The sequence below is a fragment of the Mobula hypostoma genome, chromosome 30 (genome assembly GCF_963921235.1).
Source record: "Mobula hypostoma chromosome 30, sMobHyp1.1, whole genome shotgun sequence".
Classification (NCBI taxonomy): Eukaryota; Metazoa; Chordata; class Chondrichthyes; order Myliobatiformes; family Myliobatidae; genus Mobula; species Mobula hypostoma.
Genome location: NC_086126.1, coordinates 15,149,353 through 15,175,188, shown reverse-complemented (window position 1 = coordinate 15,175,188; position 25,836 = coordinate 15,149,353). Strand labels below are relative to the sequence as shown.

At 53.8% G+C, this 25,836-nt stretch overlaps 2 protein-coding genes and 1 long non-coding RNA gene across 3 annotated transcripts in view; 1 reads left to right on the top strand and 2 right to left on the bottom strand.

Annotated features, from left to right (window-relative positions):
• The window catches only part of LOC134339609 (transmembrane protein 179B-like), a 36,435-nt gene extending 23,850 nt beyond the window's left edge, over positions 1-12,585 (bottom strand). The window contains exons 1-2 of the mRNA XM_063036272.1: positions 12,464-12,585; positions 659-852 (exon numbers count right to left, since the gene is read on the bottom strand). Of these exons, the coding sequence (XP_062892342.1) occupies positions 659-852; positions 12,464-12,559 (290 nt within the window). The 5' untranslated portion in view covers positions 12,560-12,585. The remainder of the gene's footprint in view (positions 1-658; positions 853-12,463) is intronic.
• A 2,736-nt stretch (positions 12,586-15,321) lies between these two features.
• LOC134339544 (uncharacterized) lies at positions 15,322-19,790 on the bottom strand. The gene is made up of 3 exons (XR_010016426.1): positions 19,396-19,790; positions 17,895-18,267; positions 15,322-16,061 (listed from the first exon to the last, which is right to left on the bottom strand). It is a non-coding gene; the product is annotated as an uncharacterized LOC134339544 (long non-coding RNA).
• An 85-nt stretch (positions 19,791-19,875) lies between these two features.
• eef1g (eukaryotic translation elongation factor 1 gamma) overlaps positions 19,876-25,836 on the top strand; it is a 49,764-nt gene continuing 43,803 nt past the window's right edge. The window contains exons 1-2 of the mRNA XM_063036157.1: positions 19,876-20,003; positions 20,129-20,278. Of these exons, the coding sequence (XP_062892227.1) occupies positions 19,992-20,003; positions 20,129-20,278 (162 nt within the window). The 5' untranslated portion in view covers positions 19,876-19,991. The remainder of the gene's footprint in view (positions 20,004-20,128; positions 20,279-25,836) is intronic.

Below are 25,836 nucleotides of genomic sequence, written 5' to 3'. Positions count from 1 at the left end.
ACAGGGAGGGGTGTAGGGGATGAAGGGGTTACAGAGACAGGGAGGGGTGTAGGGGATGAAGGGGTTACAGAGACAGGGAGGGGTGTAGGGGATGAAGGGGTTACAGAGACAGGGAGGGGTGTAGGGGATGAAGGGGTTACAGAGACAGGGAGGGGTGTAGGGGGCTGGAGGGGGTTACAGAGACAGGGAAGGGTGTAGGGTCTGGAGTGGGTTACGGAGACTGGGAGGTGTTTAGGGGCCGGAAGGGGTTACGGAGTCAGGAGGGGAGTGACAAGGGTGGGGGGTGAGGGGAGTGACAGGGGTGGGGGGAGGGGGTGGGGGGAAGGGGGTGGGCGGTGGGGGGAGGGGTGGGGTGAGGGGAATGACAGTGGTGGGGTGAGGGGAATGACAGGGGTGGGGGGGTGAGGGGAGTGACAGGGGTGGGGTGAGGGGTATGACAGGGGTGGGGGGAGGGGAATGACAGGGGTGGGGGGTGAGGGGAGTGACAAGGGTGGGGGGTGAGGGGAGTGACAAGGGTGGGGGGTGGGCGGAGGGGAATGACAGGGGTGGGGGGTGAGGGGAGTGACAAGGGTGGGGTGTGAGGGGAGTGACAAGGGTGGGGGGTGGGCGGAGGGGGCTCCAGTTACGGCACATCCCTGCCCCCTGCGGGCGCACTCACCGGGTGATCTCCTCCAGGCAGATGGCGTAGATGAAGTAGAAGACGGTGCAGAAGCAGTAGATGGCGACCAGCAGCGAGACGAAGTCCACGAAGTTGCAGAGCGATCCGCTGCCGAAGCTCGCCACGCCCAGCGCCTGTTCCGTGGCGTTCCAGCTGGCCTGGCCGTACAGGATGCAGTCCCCTTCGAAGTCCCCCTGCAGGCGGGACGCAAGCACGGGTCAGTCTCCACGGAGAGTGCAGCATCCGGGACGAGAACCAGCACCTGGGGGAGACCGCGGCCACCCCCCCCCCCATAATCTCTCTCAACCTGAAAGCGGGTGAGGGGGCAGGGGAATGGTAGCAGACGAGCTCACAGCAAGATCCCACTAATTAGAGTTTAAGAAGGCCCTTCGGCCCGCTTGGGCCGTTCTGGCCCCATTTGCTGATCCCACTTTGCCCTCTGGAAGCAGGGTTGCCGAGATCCACCAGCCTCGGTGGGGGGGTCGGGATTAACACCGGAGACAGTGCAGGAAAGTCGGCTTGCGGCGAGTGAAGCTGTCCACGCGGGTTCAGGAGCCCGGCGGTCCAGGGGTAGTAACCGCTCCTGAACATGGTGGTGTGGGACCCGAGTCTCCCGTCCCTCCTGCCCGCTGGCGGTGGGGAGAAGACAGCACGGCCCGGGAGGTGTCCCCGGTGTCCGTGCTCCTTGTAGGTGTGCTCAGTGGTGGGGAGGGTGCGTCCCGTGGTGGAACTGGGCTTGGTCCACCTCTGGTTAGCTGGCAGGGGCTGTATATTACGAGCAGCTTGAGGGAGTTGGATGGGAGAAAGCTTGAGGTTTCCAATCTACCTCCCCCTGCAACCGTATCCCTAACTTCCTAACCGGAAGACCAGTCTGTGTGGACCGGAAACAACATCTCCACCTCACTGACAGTCAACACTGATGCACGCACCTCGGGGATGTGTGCTTAGTCCACTGCTCTACTCTCTATATACCCATGATTCCGGGAATGAGAGGGTTAAGGCGCTGGTGAGACCTCACTTGGAGTACTGTGGGCAGTTTTGGTCTCCTTATTTAAGAAAGGATGTGCTGACGCTGGAGAGGGCACAGAGAAGATTCACTAGAATGATTCCGGGAATGAGAGGGTTAACATATGAGGAACGTTTGTCCGCTCTTGGACTGTATTCCTTGGAGTTTAGAAGAATGAGGGGAGACCTCATAGAAACATTTTGAATGTTGAAAGGCACGGACAGAGTGGATGTGGCAAAGTTGTTTCCCATGATGGGGGAGTCTAGTACGAGAGGGCATGACTTAAAGATTGAAGGGCACCCATTCAGCACAGAAATGCGAAGAAATTTTTTTTAGCTAGAGGGTGGTGAATCAATGGAATTTGTTGCCACGGGCGGCAGCGGAGGCCAAGTCATTGGGTGTATTTAAGGCAGAGATTGATAGGTATCTGAGTAGCCAGGGCATCAAAGGTTATGGTGAGAAGGCGGGGGAGTGGGACTAAATGGGAGAAAATGGATCCGCTCATGATAAAATGGCGGAGCAGACTCGATGGGCCGAATGGCCGACTTCTGCTCCTTTGTCTTATGGTCTTATGACTGTGTGGTTAGGCCCAGCTCAATGCCATCTATAAATTTGCTGATGATACAACCACTGTTGGTAGAATCTCAGGGGGCGTACAGGAGTGAGATATGCCAACTAGTGGAATGGTGTCGCAGCAACAATCTGGCACTCAACGTCAGTCAGACCAAAGAGCTGATTGTGGACTTCAGGAAGGGTAAGGTGAGGGAACATGAATCAACCCTCACAGAGGGATCAGAAGTGGAGAGAGTGAGTAGTTCTAAGTTCCTGGATGGCAAAATCTCTGAGGATCTAACCTGGGCCCGACACATCGATGCAGTTACGAAGAAGGCAAGACAGCGGCTGTATTTCATTAGGAGTTTGAGGAGATTTGATCTGTCACCTAAAACACTGGCAAATTTCTACAGTATTCTAGCCAGCTGCATCACTGTCTGGGTCGGGGGGCGGGGGGCTACTGCACAGGATCGAAGCCAGCTGCAGAGAGTTGTAAACTCAGTCAGCTCCATCACGGGCACCGGCCTCCGTAGTGTCCAGGACATCTTCAAGGAGCGGTGCCTCAGGAAGGCGGCGTCCAGTGGAGGCACAGATAGGGTCGCAAGCCGGCATCTTTTAACCAGGGTAAGCAACGTCTAACACTGGAATTCACGCATTTACGGCGACAGGTGGAAGTTCGACAGAGACATGGTGGGTGCCCGAAACGCGCTGCCGGAGGGTGGCGGCGGTAAATACGATAGAGGCTCGTCGGTACAGGGAACGGAGGGATGTGGACACTGTGTAAGCAGGGGGGGCTAATTCAGTGAGGAATTTATGAGTTGGGAAAAACTTTGTCCCTGTTTCTGCAGATCCCCCTCTGTTTACTCTGCCCACTGTCAGAAGGTACAGGTCACGCCTCACTGCACCTACAACACGAGCTTGCAGTCGGCCAGCTGCTTTTCCCAGACCGGGCAAGTACACACAGGTCCACTCCCAAATGCGCACACAGCTGGAATTTAATGCAGACAAGTGCGGGGTGTTGCACTTTGGGAGGACCGACCAGGGTAGGCCTTACAGAACTGGGCACTGAGGAGTGAGGTAGAACAGAGGGATCCGGGGACACAGGGACATCATTCATTGAAAGTGGCGTCACAGGTAGACAGGGTCATAAAGAAAGCTTTTGGCACATTGGCCTTCGTAAATCAGAGTACTGAGTACAGGAGATGAGATGTTATGTTGAAGTTGTATCAGACGTCGGTGAGGCCTAATTTGGAGTATTGTGTACAGTTTTAGTCACCTACCTACAGGAAAGATGTAAACAAGGTTGAAAGAGTACAGAGAAAATTTACAACAATGTTGCTGGGTCTGGAGGATCTGAGTTTAAGGAAAGATTGAATAGGTTGGGACATTATTCTTTAGAAGGTAGAAGATTGAGAGGAGATTTGATAGAGGTATACAAAATTATGAGGGTAAATGCAAGCAGGCCTTCCCCACTGAGGTTGGGTGGGACTACAACCAGAGGTCATGGGTTAAGGGTGAAAGGTGAAAAGTTTAAGGGGAACATGAGGGGAAACTTCTTCACTCAGAGAGGGTGGTGAGAGTGTGGGAACGAGCTGCCAGCACAAGTGGTGGATGTGAGCTTGATTTCAATGTTTAAGGGAAGTTTGGATGGGTCCATGGATGATGGATGGGAGGGTTGTGGAGGGCTGTGTGCAGGGCGATGGGACCGGGCAGTTTTAATGGTGTGGCACGGACTGGACAGGCCGAAGGGCCTGTTTCTGTGTCGTACTTTCCTACGACTCTGTGACAAGGCAGAACAGAACTACATCGTACAGGCCCTTCGGCCCGCAATGTTCTGCTCATCTCTTAACCTACTCTCAGCTCAATCTAACCCTCCCCTCCTACACAGCCCTCTATTTTTCTGCCGAACTAAGAGTCTCTCACATGTTCTCTGCCACCAACCCCACGGCAGGGCGTTCCACACACCCACCACTCTCCGTGTAAATAACTTACCTCTGACATCCCCCCCCATACTTTCCTCCAATCACCTTAAAGCTACGCCCCTCGTATTAGCCATTTCCACCCGGGGGGAAAAGTCTCTGTCCACTCGATCTGTGCCTCTTATCATCTTGTACGCCTCTATCGGGTCAGTTCTCGTCCTCCGTAGGTCCAAAGACAAAAACCCGCAGTCACCCAACCTTTCCTCAACACGGCCCAACAGACACGACCGGCTAAGAGTTTCCTGACAGGCAGGACGGACGGCAGCGAGCGAAGGCAACTCATCAGCGGCTGTATTTCACTCTGAGTCTGAGGAACTTCGGTCTGTCACCAGAGGTGACCGAATTTCTCCCGATGCACGGCGGAGAGCATTTTAACTGGTTTCATCACCAGTACGGAGGGAGGGGCCCCTGCACAGGGTCAGAAAAAGCTGCAGAGGGTTGTAAACTCAGCCCGTTCCATCACGGGCACAGCCCCCCACCCCCCATCGAGAACATCTTCAGCAGGGGCGTCCATCATTAAGGACCCCCACCACCCAGGGCATGCCCTCTTCTCATTGTCACCGTCAGGTAGGAGGTACAGGAACCTGAAGGCACACACTCAGCGATTCAGGAACAGCTTCTTCCCCTCTGCCGTCCGATTCCTGAACAGACATTGAACTATCTCACTACATTTTTAATTTCTATTTTCTTCAACTACTTACTTAAGAAGACACGAGAAAGGAGTGGACTTGGAGTGCGGCCAGGAGTCGACGAGGCCCCGGGGGAAGTCGATGGAGGATCAGAGAAAGGGACACCGTGAGTCCCAACTTGTGCACATTCGACTGTTTCGTTAAAATGGGCCCTTTTTCTTATCCTTTTACTTTAATAACCCTCTAGTCAAATTGGGAATCATACAGCTAAATCATTTAATTGGATCTGGTGCCTGTTATTTCGTGGTACTGATCTGTAACAGGCTGACACATCACGCAGCATCCATACAAACATGCTTGCACCTCAATCTCATGTTTGGTTGGCCAGAGATCATCTTCCCTCGACTTATTCAGTCAACAGAACCTGACGGCTACATATATATTAAATAAAACATATTTAACAAGTAAATCAATTTTATTTTTAAACTCACTGCAATTGATTTACTTTTGTTTTTCCCCTTCTATATCATGTATTGCATTGTACTGCTGCATTTAACAAGTTTCACGACTTACGCCGGCCATAATTAACCTGATTCTGAATTAAATTATGAAGTCGTAGTTCGGAGGCAGGCAAGTTTTGGACCTCCTCATTTGCAAAGGAATCTCCAATGGTGGCAGATCTGTGACTTGGCAGAACTTGCCCTCAAAAATCACAGAAGCCGGATCAGGTTTATAGTGTGGCGAAATTTGTTGTCTTGCGTACAGAGCCAATACATAAAATATACTCTGAATTGTACTAAGAAATATCTTTAAAAGTAAACTAAGTCAGTAGGGCAAACAGAGAGTGAAAATGGTGAGGTGGTGTTCACGGGTTCAGTGTCCATTCAGAAATCGGATGGCAGAGGGGAAGAAGCTGTTCCTGAATCATTGAGTGTGTGTCTTCAGGCTCCTGTACCTCCTTCCTGATGGTGACAGTGAGAACCAGCCTTAATTTTTAACATCTAATAGCATCCCAGGCGGTTGACGCAGTTTGGTGTGGGCCCCCAAATCCTAAGAACTTTCTACAGGGGCACAATTGAGAGCATCCTGACTGGCTACATCACTGCCTGGTATGGGAACTGTACTTCCCTCAATCGCAGGACTCTGCAGAGAGTGGTGCGGACAGCCCAGCGCACGTGTTGATGTGAACTTCCCACGATTCAGGACATTTACAAAGACAGGTGTGTAAAAAGGGCCCGAAGGATCACTGGGGACCCGAGTCACCCCAACCACAAACTGTTCCAGCTGCTACCACCCGGGAAACGGTACCGCAGCATAAAAGCCAGGACCGACAGGCTCCGGGACAGCTTCTTCCCCCAGGCCGTCAGACAGATTAATTCACGCTGACACAACTGTATTTCTATGTTCTATCGACTGTCTTGTTGTATATAATATTTATTATAGATTACTATAATTTGCACATTTAGACGGAGACGTAATGTAAAGATTTTTACTTCTCCTGTATATGAAGGAAGAAATAAAGTCAACTCAATTCAAATATCACGAGGCAAGCAAACTGACTCGTGAAAAGATATTACAAGAGGCCTGACGATAGATCAGCTTCATCCGCTGTATTTATATCGACCCACCCAGCGAAATGCGTCAGCTGCGTCATGTGACATTGGCGAGGATTGCGGCGTGGGCAGCCCGCCTACGCCGCCGCTTGATAACTCTAACTGTACATCTTTGGAACCTGGGCAGAAACCCACGCGGACACGGGGAGGACGTGGCGGGAATCGAACCCCGATCGCCGGCGTTGTAAGCGCCAACGCGCCCCAACCGCTACGTCACTGCGCCGCCCTTTCCTGCTCATAATTAAGCCTTCTCTTTTGGCACCGTCTGAATAATTAAAGTGAATTTAAAAACCAAGTGGCAAAGAAACGGGTTTGGTGGGCCATCGGGGGCCAGGTTTAGTGGGGGTGGTGAAATCCCTCTTGCTTCCCCCCCCCACCCCAGGGGCTCACTTCTGTTGTGCTCGATATGAAGGGTTGGTGCAGAGCACACCCAGACGCCAGCATGCAGGGTATTCAAATGAACTTTACCGATGTCGCAGCTCGTACAGTATGCCAACTCCTCCCACCGGGGGGGGGGAGCGGCCTAACCGAGCGGCAGGGGGACGAGACCATCAATGGCCACAGCAACCCCCAGGGTCCTTCGAGCGGGGGACCCAGGCTCGGAGGCCGGCGGAGCTCAGAACCACATTCGCTCACCCCACCCGCAGCCTGCCGCGTGGAACCCGCGCGCGGACAGCCGGCAGAGTTGGGGTGCGGCGGACCGACAACGGGGAGCGACGTTGGCCACCGCCCTCAGGGGGCAGTCCCCTCCCCCCCCCAGAAAGAAGGGTGACCCACGCCACGCGAAGGGCAGTAAAGAAGGGGGTTCGCGGGAGGTGCGGTGCAGGTGGGAGGGGTGACCCAGTTCCCTTCACTGTTGGGGCAAAACCTCACAGAGCCACAGGGAGTCTTGCGGCCAGAATTTACCCCCCCCTCCCCGCGGTGTCACCAGAGACAGAGATCTGATTGCTGGCAACTCGTCTCTGGTGAGATGGTGGTTTCCACAGAGGCGGAGGGGTTACTGTGGGGAGGTGAACACTGCCAAGGAAAGCAGACTTTGCCTCCAGACTCCCAGCTCGGCCCGGCTGGCTGATAAATCAGATCACAGGACCAGTCAGGAACTGCTCATTATCTCGTTAACCCTCGGCACAAACCGCCAGAAGACCAGGAGAGGGAGGGCAGGAAGGGATTGGGGAAGGGGTTTGAGGGGGGGGTGAAATCAGGAGGAAGAGGGAGGGTGAGGGGGCAGTTGGCCCAGGAGAAGGAGAAAGGGTCGGGTCGGGGGGGGGGAGGGCCTTCATCAATCGTGAGATTGAGTTTAGGAGCTGAGAGGTAATGTTGCAGCTATATAGGGCCCTGGTTGGACCCCACTTGGAGTACTGTGCTCAGTTCTGGTCGCCTCACTACAGGAAGGACATGGAAACCATAGAAAGGGTGCAGAGGAGATTTACAAGGATGTTGCCTGGATTGGGAAGCCTGCCTTATGAGGACAGGTTGAGTGAACTCAGTCTTTTCTCCTTGGAGCGATGGAGGATGAGAGGTGACCTGATAAAGGTGTATAAGATGATGAGAAACATTGATCGTGTGGATAGTCAGAGGCTTTTTCCCAGGGCTGAAATGGCTAGCACGAGAGGGCACAGTTTTAAGGTGCTTTTAAGAAGCAGGTACAGAGGAGATGTCAGGGGTAAGTTTTTTACACAGAGAGTGGTGAGTGTGTGGAATGGGCTGCCGGCGGTGGTCGAGGCGGATACGATAGGGTTTTTTAAGAGACTCCTGGATGGCTACATGGAGCTTTGAAAAATAGAGGGCTATGGGTAAAGCCTAGGTAGTTCTAAGCTTCGCGGGCCGAAGGGCCTGTATTGTGCTGTAGGGTTTCTATGTTTCTATGTCTAAGAGTGGGCTGGGGAGAGCTCAGTTGAGCAAGGAGGGAGACGTCAGGAAGAAAGAGGGTTCCGGAGACCGGGAAGAGAGCACACAGGGTGATCTCGGGAGAGAGAAGGGAGGTATGGCTCCAGTATTGGCTCGGAACCACTGCGAGTCCCCCAGTGTAGCACGGTGAAGCACGGTCACGTCCCAGGCCCCACGGAGGACAGCGAGTCGGGGAGCCAACCCCATCCCACTGAGGTGCCGGGCCACTTTTGTCCCTTTAAATTCCGGTGGCCGGAATGGATTTCCATCCCTGACCGGCGGCAGGGGAGCGCGCGATCTAATCCCGGGTCCGGGGTTTCCGGTAGCCCCGGACGAGCAGGGAGGCAGATTCCCCCTCCCCCCACCAGCAAGCTGGAGCAGGCCCTTTGGCCCTTCACGTCCGTGCCAGGACTAACCCGCTCCCGGACACGGGAGACTCCGCGGACGCCGGAAACGCAGAAGACGGACGCACAAGACGGGCGGAAGAACCCGGCAGGCCAGGCAGCATCTACGGAAAGGAGCAAACAGTCGACGTTTCGGGCCGAGCTCCTTCTTCAGGGCCAAGAAGGAAGGGGGAAAGAGGCCAGAATAACTAGATAGGAGGCGAGAAGTGAAGCCAGGTGGGTGGGAAAGGTAAAGGGCCGGAGAGGGAGGAATTTGAGAGGAGAGGAGAGAATGGGGAAGGAGGAAGGGCACCAGAGGGAGGTGAGGAGAAGACGTAAGAGGCCAGACTGGGGAATAGGAGGGAAAAATATATCACCGGAAGGAGAAATCAATGTTCATGCCATCAGGCTGGAGGCTACCCAGTCGGAATCTCTTCTGCCCCCACTCCGTATTCACGTGTACCACAGCCTCTGAAACACCACCACCGGATCCGATTCCTCCCCCACTCCCACCCAACCCCAGCCCTGCTGGCCCGTTCCAGGCAGCCGCCACTCTGCTTCGCGCACCTCCTCCGAACTTAGCCCCGCTCCCCCGGCGGAGAGCACTGCGCTTTACGGGGTCCGTTTGCAAGGTCTTGGGGGGGCGGAGTGGGGGTTCAATTGCCCGCAAAGGGGTCCTAATCGCAGGGACAATTTATGGTGACCAGTTAACCCACTGACCGGTTGGCCTTCAGACAGGAGCCGCCGGAGGAAACCATAACCGGTCACGGGGGAGGAGGAAGGACCAGGAACCGAATCCCGTGTCGCCGGCACCGTAAACCGCCAAGCTAACCGCTACGCTACTGGGCCGCCCCCAGCACGCCTCGGACGTCGGCGCAAATGGGGCCTTTCGCTCTACGTCTCAGCGTAGACCGGACAACCAAAGCCAATCTTCATCTCCCAACTCTCCCCCTCACGCCTCGCTTCCACCCCGGCGAACAGGGCTCGAAATTCCACGGCGCGCGTTCGCATTTGCTTTCTGTAATCAGGTTAAGCTGTACTCTCGGGATCTGACGAACTTTCGAATCCAGATCGTGACTTTAATCGGTTCTGCAGCAATTACGATGGTACGTTTGACAGGCTGAAGTATTTAACTCATGAAGGCAATCAGGCCTGCGTCAGACACCAGAACCAGACAGCCGGCTGAAAGGCCCGTCTGATGTCAACGCAGAGGGAGGCCATTCGGCCCACACAAGTTATGCCGGCCCGCACACCAAATCCATCCACTGTCCCCCTCCGAACGATTCTCCCTCACATTCTCCCCCCCCAACACTAAGGGGGCCGACTTACGCCCCCTCAAGCGGGAGGAGATGTACGGGGAGACCCTCAGTGTGGCCTCAAGCGTGCAGACACGCCCATACGCAGCGTCAGAGCTCGGAGTCGGACCGGAGCCTCCATCCACGCTTACCAACAAGTCACAGGCAGCCCGCTGGAGAAATGCCCGGATAAAAGCTTTAGGAGACACGGGGGGGATCGAATCCCAGAGCTCAGGGCCCGGGCTTGAAGGCACAAGGTCGGTGATAAATTGGAGGGTCAAGAGGCGTGAACTGGAGGAACGCAGACACCTTAGTGGGGTGAATGGGTTCTCAGAGATGGGGGAAGGGAGGCTGGCTAGACAGATACTTTATTGATCCCAGAGGAAATTACAAATGTCACAGTAGCATTACAAGTGCACAGCTGAGGGTAGTGATGACCTCACATATCGCTCTTTGGAGCAGCAGAGCTGTCTCAGTCTGTTACTAAAAGTGCCCCTCTGTTCAGCCAAGGTGGCATGCAGAGGGTGAGAAACATTGTCCGGAATTGCCAGGATTTTCCGTAGGGTCCTTTGTTCTACCACGGCCTCCAGTGCGTCCAGTTTGACTCCTATAACAGGGCCAGCCTTTCTAATCAGTTTATTGAGCCTGTTGGCATCACTCAGCACACCACCCGCATTGAAGATTGTACTGGTGACAACAGACTGGTAGAACGTGTGAAGGAGAGGCCTGCACACTCCAAAGGACCTCAGTCTCCGCAGGAAGTAGAGGCGACTCTGGCCCTTCTTGTACAAAGCCTCTGTGTTGGTGCTCCCCTGAAGTCTGTCATCCAGGTGAACCCCCAGGTACTTGTAGGTCCTCACTACATCCACGTCCTCACCATCCACAGTAACGGAGCAGGGCAGGCTTAGAGTTCCCAAAGTCTCCTCGGGTAAGGGCGAGAACCGTTAAACACTTGGCTATGCCTCACACGGAGCTCAAGCGAGACAGCAAATGGGACAGGAGTAGGCCATTCGGCCCATCGAGCACGGCCTGCCATTCGGTCACGGTCCCGCTCCACCCCACCCCATTCTCCTCCAAAGCACAGGGGGAGGCCACTCGGCCCCTCAAGCCAGTACTATCGTGGCAGATCCGCCCCAGGCCTCAATTCCTCTTCTGTCGCAGTCCCCCCCCCACCTTCGAAAAACTTCCCCAGTTTCTTCTTAAGTTCCCCCCTCCCCAGTGGACTGCCTGGAAAAAGTCCCTGCGCGCCCCACAAGCTGAAATGTTCCTCCGTGTCTCCTTGCTCCAGGTCTGCAGGGCACACCTCTCCATCAAGGGGTCCCGACCCGAAACGGCCACCGTTTCAGTCCCCTCCACGGACCCTGCCTGTCCTGCCGTGTTGCGCCAGCATCTTGCAGAACCTCTCGCGTCCCCCCAAGGGTGAGAAAAAGCTCGCCTTGCGCACTGTCCGTACGGGGCTGAGCATTACACAGCGCGCTGAGCTAGGGAAGGAAACAATTCGGGGCCGGAGCGGTCGCCGTGGCAGCAAACGCAGGGGGCTCAGCGGGCATTGGGAGTCCGCACAAAGCGCTGGCCGGAGCTCGGCAGGTCGGGCGGCATCTACCCAGGGGGTAGGTATACAGATGGGGCTTTCCCCACTGAGGCCGGGAGGGGCTGCAACCAGAGGCCACGGGTTAAGGGTGAGAGGGTTACCGGGGGGGGGTGAGAGGGTTAAAGGGGAACGCCGGGGGGGGGTGAGGGTTAAAGGGGAACGCCGGGGGGGGTGAGAGGGTTAAAGGGGAACGCCGGGGGGGGTGAGAGGGTTAAAGGGGAACGCCGGGGGGGGGGTGAGAGGGTTAAAGGGGAACGCCGGGGGGGGGGGAGGAGAGACCTCTTCACTCGTGCGAGCTCCAGTTCCACGTTTACGAGGAGTTTGGATGGATACACGGGTGGGGGGGCTACGGTCCCGGGGCGGACAGCTTAAAAAGTTTTTGGCATGGGCTACATTCTGACTTCAATGGCTTAAAGTCCCACCTCCCCACGGCAGGTTGGTAGCTGAGGGAGAGTCGACGGGAGAAAGTTAAAATCTGTGCCGGGGGGGGGTGCGTCAGTGACCAGCAGCGACTCCGTGGGCTGTAGGGCCTCTACGGCCAAGACAGGCATACGCGCTCACCTTTGCAGAGCTCAGGCGTGAAGGCTTTGAGGAACTAACGGCGGACAATTCAGCTGAAGTCGGCTCCTTCCTCAAGCGCCGACCTCCCTCCCCAAACTTTCCTCCCATTACTCGTGTTAAAATCCCCGAGAACTTCCCAAAACTCGACACTTCTACAGCAGGTCTCCTGCCCAATAGCAGAAACTCTTAAAGCCTGCGCCAGCTGCGTTCGGCAAGTTTCAGCGCAAACTTGGGGCTGTTCGCAAAGTTTGAACAACTTTCCATGAGTGTGACCCGCCCTCCTCCCCGCTCCAAAGCTTTGCTCCGTACCTGGATGACAGTGACCAGGGCAGCGGTAACGATGCCGCAGATAAACGCCGCGCCGTACAACAGCAGCTCCACAAACTGCAAAGCGGAACACGCCATCTTCCACGGCACACACGGAACTGAGCTCACCCCGGGGGAGGGGTCTACTCTCCGCCTGACTTTCCCGATGCACAGCAAGAGGCCGCGGGGCGGGTCGGCTCAGTTACTCAGGTCACGCGTTTGAGTTCTGGGTACCTGGGGCGGCTGTTTTGACATCGGCGCTCCCTCGGTCCTGACCCTCCCGCAGCGTGGCACTCCCTCGGTACTCTCCCTCCCACAGCCAGGCGCTCCCTCGGTACTCTCCCTCCCACAGCCAGGCGCTCCCTCGGTACGCTCCCTCGCACAGTCAGGCGCTCCCTCGGTACTCTCCCTCCCACAGTCAGGCGCTCCCTCGGTACTCTCCCTCCCACAGTGAGGTGCTCCCTCAATACTCTCCCTCCCACAGGTGCTCCCTCAGTACTCTCCCTCCCACAGTGAGGTGCTCCCTCAGTACTCTCCCTCCCACAGTGGAGGCACTCCCTCAGAATTCTCCCTCCCACAGCGTAGTGCTCCCTTGTTACTGACCCCCCCCACAGCGAGGCGTTTCCTCAGTACCGACCCTCCAGCGGGAGCTCCTTCAGTACTGACCCACCCACAGCTCCCTCTCAGTTGGCACTCCCTCGGTACTGCTAGGGTGCTCCTTCATTACTGCCCTTCTGGCAGTGAGGCACTCCCTTGGTACAGCTGCCCCCACACCTGGCGCTCCCTCCTGCCCCTGAGGGGTCCGGTGCTCCCTCCTCCCCCTCCCCACACATAGCGCGATGCTCCTTCTCTGTCCCCTGCGCCTCGCCCCCCAGCCCTGCCCACCGATGATCCAGCTCTCCCGGGGAACAGGACTGGATTACTGATCTCAGAGAGCCCGACTGGTCCTGTCGACCGGCACCGGGACCATACCCCTGCACTCATCCAAACTTCTAAATGTTGAAATCGAACCGCCATCTGCTACTTGCTGGTCCCACACTCTGAGTGACGAAGTTTCCCCTCATTCTGCTTCATCTTTCACCCTTAACCCATGACCACCCAACCTCAGTGGAAAAAGCCTCATAATTTTGTATATCTCTGTCAAATCTCCCCTCAATCTTATGTGTTCCAAGGACTAAACTCCTAACCTATTCAAGCTTTCCCTATAACTCGCCTTCTCAAGTCCTTTACATCATCCTTCTAAATTTTCTCTGCACTCTTTTCAAACTTATTTACACCTTTCCTGTAGGTAGGTGACCAAAACTGCACACAATTAGGCCTCACCAACGTCTTGTCCAACTTCAACGTAACGTCCCATCTCCAGAATTTGATTTAATGCTCCAGAAGATCCTCGGTGATATGGTGGTGGGGGGGGGGGGGTGCCGGGACGTCGGTGAGGGCTAAGCGTCCCCTTCTGAGACTGGCCTGCAGAGCTCTTGGGGCCCAGAAGCTGACTGACCCGACCGGGGTCATCACCAGAGGAACTCATTATAATGAACGTCGCGATGGTGACATCTGCCTCTGGGCCAGTATCGACGGAGCTTCGATGTGATGTGGGATCTTGCTGCACACACGTTGGCCACCTCAGTCCCTTTTTCACAGTGGCGTTTCAGAAACCCTCGTCTTGCAGGGGCTCATAGAACAGCCCTTCAGCCCACGATATTGCACTTTAACCTTCCCTTCCCTGTAGCCCTCCATTTTTCTTTCATTCATCTAAGAGTCTCTTAAATGTCCCAAGTGTATCTGCCTCGTCCTGCACCCACCTCTCTCTCTGTAAAAAAAAAACACCTACCTCTGATATTCCCCTCCAACACCTTAAAATTATGCCCCCCCCTGTATTGGGCATTTCCGCAGTGGGCTGTCCACTCAATCTGCGCCTCTTGCCGGCTTGTAGACCTCTAACAAGTCACCTCTCATCCTCCTCCGCTCTGAAGCGAAAAGGCCTAGCTTGGCCGACCCCACCTCATAAGGCACGCTCTCGAATCGGGGCAGCTGTCCTGGTAGGTCTCCTCTGCACCCTCTCGAGAGCGCCCTGAAGTGAGGCCGCGGGAGCTGAACACGTTTACTCTGTAAGCGTGGCCCGGCCATGGTTTAATGTCACCGCGAGGGCTCTTGGACTCGATCCCCCGACTACTCCTGCTGCGCTGGGTCGAAAGAAGCTGCAGAAAGAAAGTTGGGAACTTAATCATGGGCGCTAGCCTCCATGGTATCCAGGACATCTTCAACGAGCGATGCATCATTGAGGACCCCCCTCACCCAGGACATGCCCTCTTCTCACTGTTACCATCAGGGAGGAGGTACAGGAACCTGAAGACACACACTCAGCGATTCAGGAACAGCTTCTTCCCCTCTGCCGTCCGATTTCCGAATGGACATTGAACCCATGAACACTAGCTCACTATTTTTTATTTCTCTTTTTGCTCTGCTTATTTAATTTAACTATTTAATATACATACACACTGTAATTGGCAGCTTTTTCTCCCTATTATCATGTATTGCATTGTACGGCTGCCACAAAGATGCCATATTCACACCTGTGGATGTGAACTTCCCACTATTCAGGACATTTACAAGGACAGGTGTGTAAAAAGGGCCCGAAGGATCATTGGGGACCGGAGTCACCCCAACCACAAACTGTTCCAGCTGCTACCATCCGGGAAACGGTACCGCAGCATAAAAGCCAGGACCAACAGGCTCCGGGACAGCTTCTTCCACCAGGCCATCAGACTGATTAATTCACACTGATACAGTTGTATTTCTATGTTATATTGACTGTCCTGTTGTACATAATCTTTATTATAAATTACTATAAATTGCACATTCAAACGGAGATGTAAAGATTTTTACTCCTCACATATATGAAGGATGTAAGAAATAAAGTCAATTCAATTCAAATTCAAATATTTCACAATAGATATAGATTATGAAGACAGACAGTCCTCTTTTATTGTCATTTAGTAATGCATGCATTAAGAATTGATACAATATTCCTCCGGTGTGATATCACAAAACACAGGACAGACCAAGACTGAAAAAACTAACAAAACTACATAATTAGAACATATAGTTACAACAGTGCAACAATACCACAACTTGATGAAGAAGTCCATGAGCACAGTAAAAACTTCAAAGTCTCTCAAATGTCCCACATCTCACGCAGATGGGAGAAGGAAGAAAAACTCTCTCTGCCATGCCCGACTGCAGTCTGACTCTGAGGCGTCCGAAAACTTCGAGCCTCCGAATCAGCTCTCCGACACCGAGTACTGAGCGCCATCTCTGTCCGAACAATTCAACCTCAATCTCGGTCACCAACAGCAGGCAAAGCCGGGGATTCTGAGGCCTTCCCTCCAGAAGGTTCCGGACCGCACAGTAACGACAGCAGTGAACGAGCATTTCAGAAATTTCTCCAGATGTTCCTCTGTGTTTTCACGTCTGTCTCCATCAAATCAGAATTGTCCACGGCCGCTATTTAACGGGTACGATATCATTTTTCACCGGAGGGCTGTGCACGTGCAGTGCGCTGCTCTCTCTGCTCCCGCAGAATAATAAACATAATTCTGATCTGATGAACACAGATAAGTGTGAGGTGGGTTCATTTTGGTAGGTCAAATTTGAAGACAGAATATAGCATTAATGGTAAGACTCTTGGCAGTGTGGAGGATCAGAGGGATCTTGGGGTCCGTGTCCAGCCGACACTCAAAGCTGCTGTGCAGGTTGACAGTGTTGTTAAGAAGGCGTATGGTGTGTTGGCCTTCATCAACCATTGGACTGAGTTCAAGAGCCGTGAGGTAATGTTGCAGCTATATAGGACCCTGGTCAGACCCCACTTGGAGTACTGTGCTCAGTTCTGGTCACCTCACTATAGGAAGGATGTGGAAACCATTGAAAGAGTGCAAAGGAGATTGACAAGGATGTTGCCTGGGTTGGGGAGCATGCCTTATGAGAATAGGTTGAGTGAACTTGGCCTTTTCTCCTTGGAGCGACGGGTGACCTGACAGAGGTGTATAAGATGATGAGAGGCATTGATCGTGTGGATAGCCAAAGGCTTTTTCTCAGGCTAACACGAGGGGGCATAGTTTTAAGGTGCTTGGAAATAGGTACAGAGGGGATGTCAGAGGTAAGTTTTTCACACAGAGAGTGGTGGGTGCGTGAAATGTACTGCCAGTAAAGGTGGTAGAGGTGATACAATAGGATCTTTTAAAAGACTCTTAGATAGGTACATGGAGCTTAGAAAAACAGAGGGCTATGCAGTAGGGAAATTCTAGGCAGTTTCTAGAGTAGGTTACATGGTCAGCACAACATTGTGGGCCGAAGGGCCTGTAGTTTGATGTAGGTGTCTGTGTTCTATATTCTATGAAAGCCAACACACCACACGCCTTCAAAGCATCCAGAAGCCATGAAAAGCTCCCTAAATATTTTGCTTATTTCCCTGCACTGGAAATTGACAGATGTTGGGGTCACTGAGCAAGACAAATTCTCAATTCAAGCGAAGGTGGATGGCAGGTGACTTGATAAAGACCATAAGAGCAGAATGAGGCCATTCAGCCCATCGAGTCTACTCCCCCATTCCATCATGGCTGGTCCCAGATCCCACTGAACCCCACACACCTGCCCTCTCGCCAGATCCTTTGATGCCCCAACCGGACAGGAAATGATCAACTCCCGCCTTGAATGTGCGCACGAACTTGGCCTCCACCGCAGCCTGTGGCAGAGCATTCCACAGATTCACCACTCTCTGACTAAAAAAAAAAATCGCCCCTCAATTTTGAGGCTGTGTCCTCTAGTTCTGGACACCCCCACTATAGGAAACACCCCCTCCACATCCACCCTGTCTAGTCCTTTCAACATTTGGTAGGTTTCAATGAGATCCCAACCCTTCCCAACGCATTCTTCCAAATTCCAGTGCGTACAACATACAAGATGATAAAAAGCAGTGATGAAGTGGACAACTGGCAGTTTTCTCCCCAGGGTGGTCACGGCTAATACGACAGGGGGCATAATTTAAAGTTCTTTGGAAGGAAGTGCGGGGCGGGGAGGGGGAGACGTCAGAAGTAGGTTTTCTTTTTGCATAGAGAGTGGTGGGTGTGTGGAATGCTCTGCCGGGGTGGTGGTAAAGGCAGATACATTTGGCGCGTGTGAAGGACTTTCAGATAGGAGCATGGATAAGTAGAAGTTTACGTGGGAGGGGAGGTCAAAAGGTTGGCACAACAAGTGGGGCCTCAAAAGGCCCATCTAAACCATTTGGTTTTGGCTTCATCTGCCCTTCACCTCTCCGCTGACGCTTCCTGTTATCGTCGACGTTGCCTGCCAGGTTCTGGCACCGGCAGACTTTGCATTCACCGTCCGCGCAGCCTTCGCCCTCACCCTCCCCGGCTCCGTCTGCCCCTTTCCTCACCTGCTGCCATCTTCAAAAGGCTGTGCCTCGAGGAGGCCGCACCCAGCGCTGAGGACCCTCACTGTCTTGGACACGCCGTCCTGGGGCCCGAAGACACACGCTGGCCAACTCAGCAGCAGCTCCTTCCCCTCCGCCATCGGATTCCTGAACGGTCCATGAATCCGTGAACACTGCCCCACTGTTTCTCTTTCGTAACCATCGATCTCTCTATTGGAACCCGTATAGTATGTCTTCCACTGTACGGAAACGACCATTTTCACCTCAGGTTGGCCGGTGAATTTTCCGGGATTAGGTTCAGGGTTAAATCAGGGTTCGTCAGGGTTTGCTGGACGGCATGTCTTGAAGGGCCACAAGGGCCTATTCTGAGCTTTCTCTAAAAAAAAATCATAAAGTCAGTGATTAAAAATCAAATGCTATTCATTCACCTGTCTCTTAATCCCAATTCTGTTTATTCACCTGTTTCTGTCTCCCGATCTCATCCCTCCTCCTCCCCTAAATAGCCCCACCTCCCAGTCATCCTTCAACACCGTATCCGCCGAGCTCCTCTGGCAGATCATTTGGCCTCCAGATTAGAGCGTCTGCCGTAACTAGCGGAGTGGTGCTGCAGCAACAAGCTGGCACTCAACGTCAGTAAGACAAAAGAGCTGATTGTGGACTTCAGGAAGGGTAAGACGAAGGAGCACATCCCAATCCTCGTAGAGGGATCAGAAGTGGAGGGAGTGAGCAGCTTCAAGTTCCTGGGTGTCAAGACCTATCGTGGTCCCAACATATCGATGTAGTCATAAAGAAGGCAAGTCAAGCAGCTATACTTTATTAGGAGTCTGAAGAGATTTGGTATGTCAACAAATACACTCAGAAACTTCTATAGCGTACAGTGGAGAGCATTCTGACAGGCTGCATCACTGTCTGGCACGGAGGGGCTACTGCACAGGACCGAAAGAAGCTGCAGAAGGTTGTAAATCTAGTCAGCTCCATCTTGGGCACTGGAAAGTACCCAGGACACTACCATCTGGGAAACGGTGCCGCAGCATAAAAGCCAGGAGCAACAGGCTCTGGGACAGCTTCTTCCACCAGGCCATCAGACTGATTAATTCATGATGATGCAACCGTATTTCTATTGACTGCTCTGTTGTATGTACTATGTATTACAAGTTACTACAAGTTGCACATTGCACATTTAGACGGAGACGTAACGTAAAGATTTTTTACTCCTCATGATTGTGAAGGATGTAAGAAATCAAATCAATTCAATTCAATAATCATGGCTGATCTGGCCATGGAGTCATCTCCACTTACCTGCCTTTTCCCCATAACCCTACTGTGCAAAAATCTATCCAACCTTGTCTTAAATATATTTACTGAGGTAGCCTCCACTGCTTCATTGGGCAGAGAATTCCACAGATTCACCACCCTCTGGGAAAAGCAGTTCCCCCTCATCGCCGGTTGAATCTTGTCTCCTGACCCCTAGTGTGTGTGTGTATATTACTTGGATTTCCAGCACCTGCAGATTTTCTCTTGTTTACGAAGAATCCTTCTACATCCGAGTGCGGCAGTATTCCTGAGTCTCCACCCAGGACTTGCAGAAGATATAGGAGCAGAATTAGGCCATTTGGCCCATCGAGGCTGCTCTGCTGACAGTAGTGAAAACCACGAGATGAAGCCCTGAACACCACCAAAGACGGAGGAGCTTCATTGCTGCCCTAAATGCTGGTGGGATGATGGCAATTAAGTGAGGCTGCCTTCTCGGGGTTGATGGGTTATTAGGGTGAGACTGGGGGTTAGGAGTAACGGCTGAATGGCCTCCTAGTTTTCTTCTTTGATGACATATTTGAGTTGGGTGTTCACCCTATGTCGGGGGAGTTTTTTAAAATTTTCTCTAATGGAGGGAGGAAAAGAGAAACGCGCTGGAATTAGAAGCTCAGAATCCCCCCTCGAGTGTAGGCCCAAATGGTTACCACGGCAACGTAGGTAGGGCCCTGAAGCCCGGTGGCCGTCAATCACGGCTCTAGGCCACGCCCCTCCCCGGCTGCCGTGTCTCCCTGGTCTTTACGACAGTGCCGTGCGGCGGGCTCCTCCTTTCTCTCGCTGGCTGTGAAGATGGCGGCCGGGGTGAGTAGCGGGGCCGTTCGCAATCGGTGGGTTATCGGCGGCATCCGGGGGTCGGGGGCTCGGCCGGCGGCGGGACCAACACCACGGGGCCTTCTCACCCCCGTCCTCGCCTTTTTTCTCCGCAGACTCTGTACACTTACCCCGACAACTGGCGGGCCTTCAAGGCCCTGATCGCCGCTCAGTACAGCGGCTTCACGCTGCGGGTCGACGCCGGCTTCGTCCTGGGGCAGACCAACCGGAGCGGGCAGTTCCTGGCTAAGTTCCCCCTGGGCAAGGTGAGTCAGCCGCGGAGACAAAGTCCCGCACCTCCTCTCCCTCTTTCCCCCTCTCTGTTTTCTCCTCCTCTCCCTCTCTCCCTCTCTCCTCTCCCTCTCCTCTCCCTCTCTCCCCCTCTCCTCTCCCTCTCTCCCCCTCTCCTCTCCCTCTCTCCCCCTCTCCTCTCCCTCTCTCCCTCTCTCCTCTCCCTCTCTCCCCTCTCCTCTCCCTCTCTCCCCCTCTCCTCTCCCTCTCTCCCCCTCTCCTCTCCCTCTCTCCCCCCTCTCCTCTCCCTCTCTCCCCCCCTCTCCTCTCCCTCTCTCCTTTCTCCCCCCTCCCACCCTCCCCTGTCCTCCACCCCTCCTCCACTCCCCAACCCCCCTGCTTTCCCCCTCCTCTCCCCTGCCCCCCTTACCCCTGCCCTCCCTCACCATCTCTTGCTCCCCCAATCCCCCTTCTCTTCTCCCCCCACTCTCCCTGCCTGTCCCTCCACTTTCCCCTCTTCTCCACGCCCAGCACCCCCCCCCCCGGCTTCTCTCCCCTGTCCCCTCCCTACCTCTTTCCTCACTGCCACCACCACCTGCAGGAGTGATCTTTGCCACTGTCCTCGCTGGCTGCATGAGTTGTTCCAGATGCTTTGTGGATGGCCAATGCTACTCCTTCCCTCAAGAACGAGAATAGGGATCACCCTGGGAATTAGTGAGCCCTTCCGCAGTGGAGGCGGGGGGCAGTTATTGAAGAAGATTGCTAGAGACGGCACTTCCAGGCGTTTGGGGAGGGTTAGTCAGCGCGGCTTTGTGAGGGGCAGGACGTGCCTTGCGATCCGGATAGATTCTTTGAGGATGTGACACAGGGTTTAAGGATTTTAGGCAGCCGTGTCCGGAGGCTGGGGATCCAGCAAAATGTGGCTGGATGGATACAGAAATAGCAGGGGGTGGTAATGGAGGGAGAGTTTTGTGCCGGGATGTGTTCAGGGTTGTGAGGTTTTTGGATGAGGACGTGGAGGACTCGGTGAGTGAGTCTGCAGACGACACAGAGGCTAGTAAACTTGTGGATGAGGTTGGAGGGGCTTTGGATTGCGACGGGACTTTGACAGGGCGCAGAACTGGGCTGGGAAGCAGTGGGCGAAGTTCCACCCTGCACAGTTGTGAACTGATTCGTTTCGGGCGGTCGACTTCGAGGGTAGAGTTAAAACCAGTGAGGAGAGGCCCCCGCGTCTCCAGATCCCTGAAGTTACTGTGCCAGTTGGCCAGGTTGTTTACCTTGCTGTCTCGGGGTGATTGAGTTCGGTAGAGAAAATGGAGGCCTATGTAAGAAGGGAGGCCTTAGATTGAGACGGGTAGAAGTTTGGCACATCATCATGAGCTGAAGGGTGTGTCTGGAGCTGCAGGCTGGCTTTAGTAAGCCGAGTACCTGCAGTACGCAAGTTACTCGAGAGGATAAGACTACAAATTCTGTTGTGTGTTTCAGACAAGAAACCAAGAAGGCAGAGCAGGCTCGATGGGCCAAATGGCCTAATTCTGCTCCTGCATCTCCTGGTCTTCAGACCAATGAGGTCGAGATGTGAGCTTTTGATAAGGATCTGCGTTGCGGGCCACCCTGGGAAGTTAGATGGCACGGGATCCAGGGAGAGCTGGATAATTGGATCCACGGTTGAGTGTGATGGTTTTCTAGACTGTTCGGGGTGGGGCCTGTGTCCCCCAGGGCTCGGTGCTGGGCACATTGCTAGTCCTCATTGTCATCAGTGATTTGGAAGAGCACTGATTTCAGCGTTCATTTCACGAGGACTAGAACATAGAAGCAAAGATGTGATGCAGAGGCTTTAGAAGGGCAGCGGACAGGATAGTCTGCACGTGGACTATTGTGAACGGTTTTGGGCCCCAAAGAATGTGCTAAGGATCAGAATCGGGGTTAATATCACGGACTACATCGTGAAATTTGCGACAGCAGTACATGAACTATAAGCTACGGCAAGAAATGTATGTGAAGAACGATAGCGCAGGAAGAGGGAATGCTAATTGTTTGGACATCTGACGGCAGAGGGGAAGAAAATGTTCCGTGTGTGTGTGTGTGCGCGCGTGTGTTCAGGCTGCTCTCTGATGGTAGCAATGAGAAGAGGGCATGGCCTGGGTGTGTGGGGGTCCTTAATGATGTGGGTAGAAGAGGAAAGCCCTTAACGCTGAGCGGAGTCATCAGGACGCCGTCATGACGGCGGTTTTTTTGAGCAGGCTTGCTTATTTTTACGAGGCCGAGTTGCTAGCTCCGCGCTCAACCCAGCGCGGATGGAAAACGTGCCAGGGAGCCGGCTGGATTCGAACTCGGGACCCTCTGCAGCCTTTTCTGATCCTGTGCTGTGGCCCCTCCAGGCGCCGATGCAGCCAGTCAGAGCGCTCTCCACGGTACATCTGGCTGGAGTCTTTGGCGACTTGCCGAATCCCCTCGAGCTCCCCCTAATGAAATACAGCTTGCTGGTGTGCTGCCCTCGTGATTGTATCGACGCGCTGGGCCCAGGATTGATCCGGTTTACAGGAATTATCCCGGGGTGAAAGGGGTCACTCGAGGAGGGCTTGACGACCGGTACTCGCTGGAGTTTCGAAGAATTGGAGAGGGAGGGGAGATCTCAGTGAAATCTCATTTCCAGTATTGATAGGCCCAGAGAGAGTGGACGTGGAGGGGATGCTCCCCATAGTGGCAGAGTCTAGATCCAGGGGGCACAGACGTCCCTTTAGAACAGAGATGAGGAATTTCTTTATCCAAGGGGTGGTGAATCTGTGGAATTCGTTGCCACAGATGGCTGAGGAGGGAGGGCAGGTCATTGGGTATATTTAAAGTGGAGGTTGACAGGTTCTTGATTAGTCAGGGTGTCAAAGGTCACGGGGTTGAGAGGGATAATAAATCAGCTGTGATGGGACAGCAGCAGACTTAATGGGCCGAATGGTCTAATTCTGCTCCCGTGGTTTTACAGTGCCAATGAATTCACAGGTGGGGCTAAAGTATGCGCTGTGGATGTTTGCCAGGATCTTAGAGTGGGGCGAGGACAGGCGCATGGAGTTCAGTTTGCATATCGGTGCCATTGGCTTTTTGGGAAGCCAGAGCAGGATCAGGTCATGGGTTAAGGGTGAAAGGTGAGAGGTTTAAGGAGAACTTGAGGGGAAATGTCTTCACTCAGAGGGCGGTGAGAGTGTGGAACAAGCTGCCAGCACAAGTGGTGGATGCGGGCTCAATTTCAACGTTTGGCTGGATATGTGGATGGTCAGGGTGTGGTCCCTGGTGCAGATCGATGGGAGTGGGCAGTTGCAATGGTTTCGGCACGGACTAGATGGGCTGAACGGCCTGTACCAGTCCATAGCGGAGGACAAAACTTTGACATTGAGTGGTAGGGCCCTAGGGAGTGCTTGCAGAACAGAGAACTCGAGGAGAGGGCCATGAAAGTGGGGTCAGCGGTAGACAAGTTGTTGAAGAAAGACTTGGGGACACTGGCCTTCAGTCAGGGTGTTGAGTATCAAATACTTCTCAAGGTGGAGTGAGACATTCCCCTGCCTCACCCCTCTATTCCTCGCTGTGACCTTTTACCTCTGCTCACCTGCCTGTCATGTCCCTGCCGCCTTTTTCTGCTCCGGTCCACACAGCATTGGCGTGGCCAGGTGGTTAAGGCGTCGGATGAGTGATCTGAAGGTCCTCCAGCATTTTATATATGTGTGTGTTTGTGTGTGTTCATATAAAATCACGAGGGGCGCAGACGGGTGAATACGCACAGCCTTTTTATCCCCCCGGGCTTGGGGGAATTGAGAACAGGAGGGTGAGAGGGGAGATTTAATATGAAACCGAGGGTGACTTTTTCACCTGGAGGGTAGCCAGTATCTTGAATGAGCTGACTGAGGAGGGTTGTTGACAGACACTTGAGTGGAGAAGAATTTATTTTAGAGGTTCGTGGGCCAAATATTGACAGTGGGACTAGCTTAGCTGGTGACTGTGGCTAGTATAGATGAGTTGGGCCGAAGGGCCTGTTTGTATGCAGTATGGGAGTACAAACACCCGCTTTACAAACTGAGCACTTCTGATGACCTCTTACTTGACCGAGTCCACCAGCTGCCAGTCAGTTTCAGTGAGGGTTAATGCGGATGTTTCCCGCCCCGGGGCCTCGACTCCTGCACTGCATCAAAAAACTAGACACAACTGCGTGTCCCACTCGCTGAGTTTTTAAAACATTTTGCCAGCTCTGCATTTTGGACGTCAGGTTCAGTGCCAGAGGTACGTTGGACTCATTCAGAATCAGGGCAGCGACTCGCTCTGTCGGGAGCCGGGATTATTTTAGGAATTACCAGGGTCCTGTTGTCAGCGATGGTGAGGAGCTGTGTGTGGAGCTTGTTGGAACAAATGGCTGCCAGCTCCCGGCTCAATGAGCGACGAGAGGAGACCTGAGCTGAGTCGGCGCTAATCTCTGAGTGCCTCGTGCCGCACGACTCTCCCGGCCGTTGCTTTCTGCTGAGGTGACGGCGGCTTTATTTGTCAGATGTACATCGAAACACGAATCAACACCAGGGATTCCTGCAGACACTGGAAATCCAGAGCAACACGCACACAAAATTGCTGGAGGAACTCAGCATCTACGGAAAAGAGTAAACAGTCGACGTTTCGGGCCGAGACCCTTCATCGGGACTGGGAAGGAAGGGAGAAGATGTCACAATAAAAATCTTGTCGGAGGGGAAGGAGGCTGGCTGGAAGGTGCTAAGTGAAGTCAGGTGGGTGGGAAAGGGCTGGAGAGGGAGGAATCTGATAGGAGAGGAGAAAGGGAAGGAAAGGGGACCCAGGGGCAGGTGTGAGGAGGTAAAGGGTCAGAGTGGGGGATTTGTTTACTAGAAGGAGAAATTAATGTTCATGCTGTCAGGCTGGAGGCTACCGAGAGGGAATATAAAGTGTTGCTCTCCACGGACTGACGTGTCGGATCGGGAATGAAAATGCTTGTCCGCCGGGGAGTCTGGCTTGTGGCAGATGGCGCAGAGGTGCTCCGTCGTTAGCATCAGGGGCGGGGGCGCGACCCACGCTTCCGGTGCCGACACAGAGAACCCACAACTTACCCGTCACCTGTACGTCCTCGGAGCGTGAGAGCAAACCCATGCAGTCACAGGGAGGTCGTGTGCACGCCGGGCAGTATCGAGCCCTGGCACTGCGAACCCCTAACGCCAGTTGCAAATCTACCATCCTGCCCGAGCGCACAACGCTGGAGGTTGTAATCGAACCCGGGGGGGGGTGTTGTTGGAGCTCCAAGGCAGCCGACATTAAAGGTGCAGAAAGGAGCTTCAATACTGAAACCAGCTCGTGCACGTAGAGATGTCAACCGGTGTGTTTGCTTCTGAGTGTTTTTCATGGTCACGAGAGGCAGCAGAGATTTAACCCATTACTGTGGAAGCAGCAGCCAGTTTGTGTGTAGCAAGTTCTGATGAACATTGATTTCTGTGACTTCCAGTAATTTCTATCCCTCCTTTTCCACTCCATATTCTAGTTTCTTTCTTAACTGCCCTTCACCTCCCTCTGGTTCCTCTCCTCCTTCACTTTCTTCCATGTTCCACTGTCCTGT